Source organism: Scleropages formosus, chromosome 11 (genome assembly GCF_900964775.1).
Source record: "Scleropages formosus chromosome 11, fSclFor1.1, whole genome shotgun sequence".
NCBI classification, from domain to species: domain Eukaryota; kingdom Metazoa; phylum Chordata; class Actinopteri; order Osteoglossiformes; family Osteoglossidae; genus Scleropages; species Scleropages formosus.
This window is the reverse complement of record NC_041816.1, coordinates 26627811-26633810: the sequence shown is the minus strand read 5'-3', so window position 1 is coordinate 26633810 and position 6000 is coordinate 26627811. Positions and strand designations below refer to the sequence as shown.

Below are 6000 nucleotides of genomic sequence, written 5' to 3'. Positions count from 1 at the left end.
GGGTGCGGTGGCGCAGTGGGTTGGACCGCAGTCCTGCTGTCCGGTGGGTCTGGGGTTCGAGTCCCGCTTGGGGTACCTTGCGATGGACTGGCGTCCCGTCCTGGGTGTGTCCCCTTCCCCCTCAGGCCTTACGCCCTGTGTTGCCGGGTAGGCTCCGGTTCCCCGTGACCCCGTACGGGACAAGCGGTTCTGAAAATGTGTGTGTGTGTGTGTACTGATGTTCACAACGAAATGCTTAAAGAGAAACATAATTAAACAGAGTAATGAACCTGTGGGGGGTGCGGTGGTGCAGTGGGTTGGACTGGGTCCTGCTCTCCAGTGGGTCTGGGGTTCGAATCCTGCTTGGGGTGCCTTGCAATGGACTGGTGTCCCGCCCTGGGTGTGTCCCCTCCCCCTCCAGCCTTATGCCCTGTGCTGCCAGGTTAGGCTCTGGTTCCCCATGACCCCCCCCCCGTATGGGACAAGCGGTTCAGACAATGTGTGTGTAATGAATCCTCACTTTTTCTTCTCACACATCTCAAAACTATATAACTATTATAATGGATTTAATAAGTATCAGTTTCAGTCTAATTCTTATTGTTTGTTTATTTCTTTATTAATTTATTTTAAGTGTTCTTTCTGCTGCTGTTTTCTGCGGATTGCCACACAAAATTTAATTGTGTTGCCTACAATTACAATAAAGTATCTTTTCTTATTTTATCTTATCTTATCATTACAGCCAAGAATTATGATGATCTAGCTGCTGTCAAGTCCTAGTCGTCTAATATAGAAATATGAGAAAAAGAATAGAAAATGTAGTTTTCCCCATGTTCATAAACAGATTATATTACGGATTCTGAATTACACTGACCTAGACATTTGGAACAAATGAAATTGAGTTTTTCTGCCTCATGCAGACTGACCCACTGATGTCCTCTTCCAGATTGTACAGCCCCAGTGATCCCACAGTGTTCATTTCCAGTCTCATTACCTGGGGCCCAGTTGTCATAGCACACCGTCTGTGCACTGACCCAGAACCAGAAGTTCAGGGCACAGGAATAGCGCAGACCCAACCACACATGGGTAGTAGTTGCTTTTTCAGCCTTCTTCTCCACAATCAGCTGGATCTCCTTACTATGGACTGACACAAGGTCCATGTTGTTCTCCCTGCAGTGGTTCAGTGCTTCATTCCAGGTCTTATTCTGCTGCACCAAAATCAAGAGATCTGGAGGCAAAGGAGGTGGGTGATTATAAAGAATAAAATTCCTAGAATTTCAAAGACTGGGACAGCTGCAGATGGAGTTTTTAGAAATTACTGCTTTAGTTGTCCAAAGTTTTATTTTCATAAATACTGGGTCTATATGTATTGGAGGAGAGTTCAGCACAACATTATTTAACATATGTTCTTCTTCCATGTCAGTGTTGAGTAGCTGTGCATTGATTATTTATTGGTGTCCTGCACAGATTTTTTTAAATTGATACATTTTTTTGCACTCTTAATGTTTTGTTATACTTACTATACTATACTTAATGTTTTACTATAATTAGATGTAAGGAAATGCACTGGCAGCACAGTTTTCAATAATGATGACTGAAATAAATTTGCGATCCAAAACAATTCTAGGTTCAGATTACATCTGTTGCTCTGATAGTTTTCAATAATGTAGAGTTCAGAGGTGGAGCACCTCCGTGTTCTTCAGGGTAATGATGACTAAATTTCTCTTTTATAATCAGGATTTTAGGATTCGAAAATGTGCTATATTAACATTTGACAGAATGCAGAGAGACAGAATCCTAAAATGAATGCTTAAAAATAGCAACGGATTCTCTTTTTGGTGCTTTTTTCTCAAATAAAAAAATAAACTCTAGAGTGTTAAAGGACTAAACAGCTAATTAAAGGACTCAAATGGAAAGTTACAGAGCACTGGTAAATGTTACTGTTCTGAGATTGTATCCTTAGAAACAATATTTTGGTTAATACTTATCCTGGTGTGCGATCAAAAAGTGTGAAATTCGTATTTATTACAAGCGGTCTTTCATGGCAAAGTTTTTAAAGTCAGGTCATAATCACTATAAATAAAAAAGGACAATAAAGTAGGATATTGGATTGATTGTCCTTCGGTTCCGACTGATTGTATAAACGAAACAAATCTTATATGCCATGGATATTTTTGTGGTTGATCACTTTTTAATTACATGACTACATGTTGTGAATCTGACTCAACTCACCATCGTAACACAGGAACGGGTGATTTTCACCACACTGTCGATCATCCCATGTTCCACTGTGCATCTGTGTGAACGAGGCTACAGTACAGTTCTCATTCCCATCATAATTATCAGGTTTTCCTGGTGCCCAGTAGCGGAATGAAGAGTTTCTCTGGTCTGACCACTGCCAGTAGTCTCTGTACAGACCGATCCACACCCAGGTTCCAGTTGTAAACATCTTGTGTATGATATCATTCTCAGTCTGGTTCCTCACACTGACCAGGTCTGTGTGATTCTCTCTGCAGTATCTCTGTGCCTCCATCCAGTTCGTATTATTTTGATTAACGAAGATGTATCTCTGGTTGGCTTGTTCTCTCCCTGTAAAGAGTCCAGTTGTTTGTAAAAATCACTTTAAAATCAGAGCATAAAAGATACGGTTTATTTTACACGTGATCAAATGATTGAACAATCAGCTATTTAATGTAATTTATTCATCTTTTATTTTTTAAGAGAAAAAATAGATCTGATCTTCGAAACACGTTTGTTCATTATATTTTCCTTCAGACATCTCATGACTATAACAAAGAACAAAATAATGTGTGTGTTTGTGTTGTTTCTTTTTGTGTCTCACACTTTCCATCTTGTACTGTTTTACTTCATTAGAATGTAGCAGAAATTGTATGAAACTGGAAGTTATTATGGCCCAATTATACAAAACCCATCTCGTATTGCAGGGAAGCCACTTCTTTTTAATTTAATGACTTAGTTACTTTCTTAGACTATGCAGTCATTTAAATACTGCTTCTGCAGTGACTTGTAGTGATGTGTAGGTGTGAGTCCAGCTCAGTGTGTTGGCAGTTTGCATGTTCAGCCTGGCTTCATGTGTTTTTTCCAGAGGCCACCATCACACTCTGTGTGTTTCCAGTTAACTTCTCACTATACATTTACTGGACCGTGTCTGCGTGTGTGGCTCCTTTGTGATGGACTGGCAGCCTGTCCAGGGTTCATCACACAAATCCCTTTGCCTTGATCTGACTTAAACAAGCTGTCTATAAAAGTAGTTAATTGTTAAAAATATGTAAAAAAAAAAAAAAAAAAACATTAAAAACACAGTAAAACTGCAATATACACGTATATCTTTTACAGTATAACATTTTATGCGTTTTCTCATAAGAATTTACTTCGAAAAGGAAAAACCCTTCGAAATGTGTATAGATCTGTACTCATCTTAAAGTCATTTCTGTAAGAACATGAGCTCAGCTATTATGGGAAAGCAACTGAATGCAAACACGCACGCACGGTCTGAAACCACTTGTCCCAGAGAGGGTTGTGGTGAACTGGAGCCCAACCCAGCAACAAAGGGCATAAGGCTGGAGGGGGAGGGGACACACCCAAGATGGGACAGCAGTCCATCATAAGGCATCCCAAGCAGGGCTTGAACCCCAGACCCACTAGAAAGCAGGCCCTAGGCAAACCCTCTATGCCACCATGTCCCCCACATCAAGAACTTATTTATTGAAAAAGTTTATTAAAACAGCATATTGTAGTGTTTCAAAACACACACACACACACACACACACACACACACACATTTTCAGAACCGCTTGTCCCTTACGGGGTCACGGGGAACCGGAGCCTACCCGGCAACACAGGGCGTAAGGCCAGAGGGGGAAGGGGACACACCCAGGACGGGACACCAGTCCACCGCAAGGCACCCCAAGCAGGACTTGAACCCCAGACCCACCAGAGAGCAGGACTGCAGTCCAACCCACTGCGCCACCGCACCCCTTGTTTCAAAACATTTAAAATTAATTCTAATAAATGTAACTTTAGTACTTTTTTTTCACCTAATGCTTTTATATAGGTGGCACAGCAGTTTGACCTGTTCTCTGGTAGGTCTGGGGTTCAAGTCCTTGGTGCCTTGTGATGGACTGGCATCCCATCCTGGGTGTGTCCCTTCCCCCTCCAGCCTGGCGTCCTGTGTCAGTGGTTTAAGCTATGGCTCGCTGCAATCCCGCTTGGGTCAAGCGGTTTCAGTCAACGTGTGTGCGTGCGTGTGTGTGTGTACTTTCATACAATTATTCAAGTAAATTTCTCAATGTACATTTTATGAATTTCCCAGATGCTTTTCTCCAGATCAGCTAACAACATTAAGCTGCTTACAATTACTTTCGCACCTGAGTAATTTCAGAATAGCATCTTAGTGTACCCTGCTGAAGGGTACTATAGCTAAAGATGGGATTCAAACCTGTGGCCTCGGGGTCCAAAGGCAGCAGCTGTAATCACTACACTACAAGATTTTTTAAAGTTCTTTCAAAAACTGTGAAAATCATGCTGTTTAAAAGATCCCAAATTAATTTTTGTGTTTGAGAAAACAAATTTCTTACAACTCACCATCATAACAAACAAAGAATCCTGTGGGAGTTTTAGAGGCACAGGGAATATCATTCCATTTCCCAGTGTCTCTCATCCCCACACAGTTGGTATTCCCATCCACAGTGTGAGGTGCTCCTACGCTGGTGTCCCAGTTCCAAAACCCAGTCTGTCCATCACTGTAGAGACGTCTCTCTTCCAGAGACCACTGCCACTCCCACGAGTTTCCCTTCTCCAGTCCTATCCAGACTGGTCCAGTATAACCAGTGAGGTTTACACTGTTAATCAATCTGTTCATTTCCTCTGGGTTGTCAATGGTAACCAGGTCAGTGTAGTTATTTCTGCAGTAACTCTGTGCTTCAGTCCAGTTCTTACTCATGTTCACAAAGTGATATTGTTGAGGAAAACATGAGGACAGAGTCCTGTATTGTACAAACACACATTGATTAGATAATCTAATATTCAGATCGCAATAATCCATAGAGATTTGAAAGTAGACACATTGACACACACATACATTCCACATTCGGACACATGTTTGTTTTACTCTCATTATGAGGATTTCACACAACAATGTGAGCACCTCGATGGACTAAGGAGACACCGCAGTTCGGTACATTTATACCGTAGTACAAACAGTGGAGACACTGACCTGAGAGCAGCAGGAGGAGAAACACTCGACACTCCATACCTGTGTTCTGTCAGCCTGCAGGGAACACACACAATTTAGACTTATGGGTTTTGTGGCAATGATACTGTCCGGTGCACACGAGACACATGTAGGCAATAATACTGACTGGTAATCAGGACCATTTCTTCTTAATGGTATAATCAATTGCTTAGAGCCCCATAAGATTTTCTTTCTTTGTTTAAAGTTCCATTTTTCATTTTATTTATTGAAAGTCCCAGACTTCCTTTTCACATAAAAAGCTCAGTTCAATGTATGAATTAGACAAAAGTTTTTTTTTGAAAACAATTGTACTTAATTCTATTTACTGCATTTTTTTTAGAAGTTTGGGTGGTGAAGTGGGTTTGGCCTCTGCCTCCTTTCTGGTGGGTCTGGGGTTCAAGTTCTGTTTGTGATGTACTGGTGTCACATCCTGGCTCTTTTCCCTTGACCCTTTTCCCTGTGTTGCTCGGTTAGGTTCTGCCTTGCCACAACCCTGCTTGGGGCAAGTGGTTTCAGTGTGGGTGTCTGTTCAGAAGTTCAAATAATTTTTGTTGTACTTGTTAGTTTTGTTATTATTTATTCGGTAGTTATTTACACACACACACACACACACACACACACACACACACACAGAGTCTGATGCTGCTTGTCCTAAGCGGGGTCGCAGCAAGCCAGAGCCTAACCCAGCAAAGCAGGGCACAAGGTCAAGGGGACACCCAGGACAGAACACCAGTCCATCCCAATGCACCCCAAGCAGGACTGGAACCCAA

At 41.8% G+C, this 6000-nt stretch overlaps 1 protein-coding gene across 1 annotated transcript; it reads right to left on the bottom strand.

The window, feature by feature from the left end:
* Window positions 1-627: 627 nt before the first annotated feature.
* Window positions 628-5339, bottom strand: LOC108936298 (C-type mannose receptor 2-like). Its single transcript, XM_029256399.1, has 5 exons — window positions 5317-5339; window positions 5213-5266; window positions 4582-4982; window positions 2209-2565; window positions 628-1204 (listed from the first exon to the last, which is right to left on the bottom strand). The coding sequence occupies exons 1-5, from the start codon at window positions 5337-5339 to the stop codon at window positions 822-824; spliced, it is 1218 nt and encodes a 405-aa protein (XP_029112232.1). The 3' UTR covers window positions 628-821.
* Window positions 5340-6000: the final 661 nt, after the last annotated feature.

Bases quoted from the DNA above. Each gene is read 5' to 3' on its own strand.
- LOC108936298 (XM_029256399.1), bottom strand. From the start codon at position 5,339: ATGTGTCTCGTGTGCACCGGACA. The intron at 5,267-5,316 runs GTATCATTGCCA...TGTTCCCTGCAG, and splicing joins TGTCTCGTGTGCACCGGACA to GCTGACAGAACACAGGTATG. The intron at 1,205-2,208 runs GTGAGTTGAGTC...CTTTGCCTCCAG, and splicing joins CCCGTTCCTGTGTTACGATG to ATCTCTTGATTTTGGTGCAG.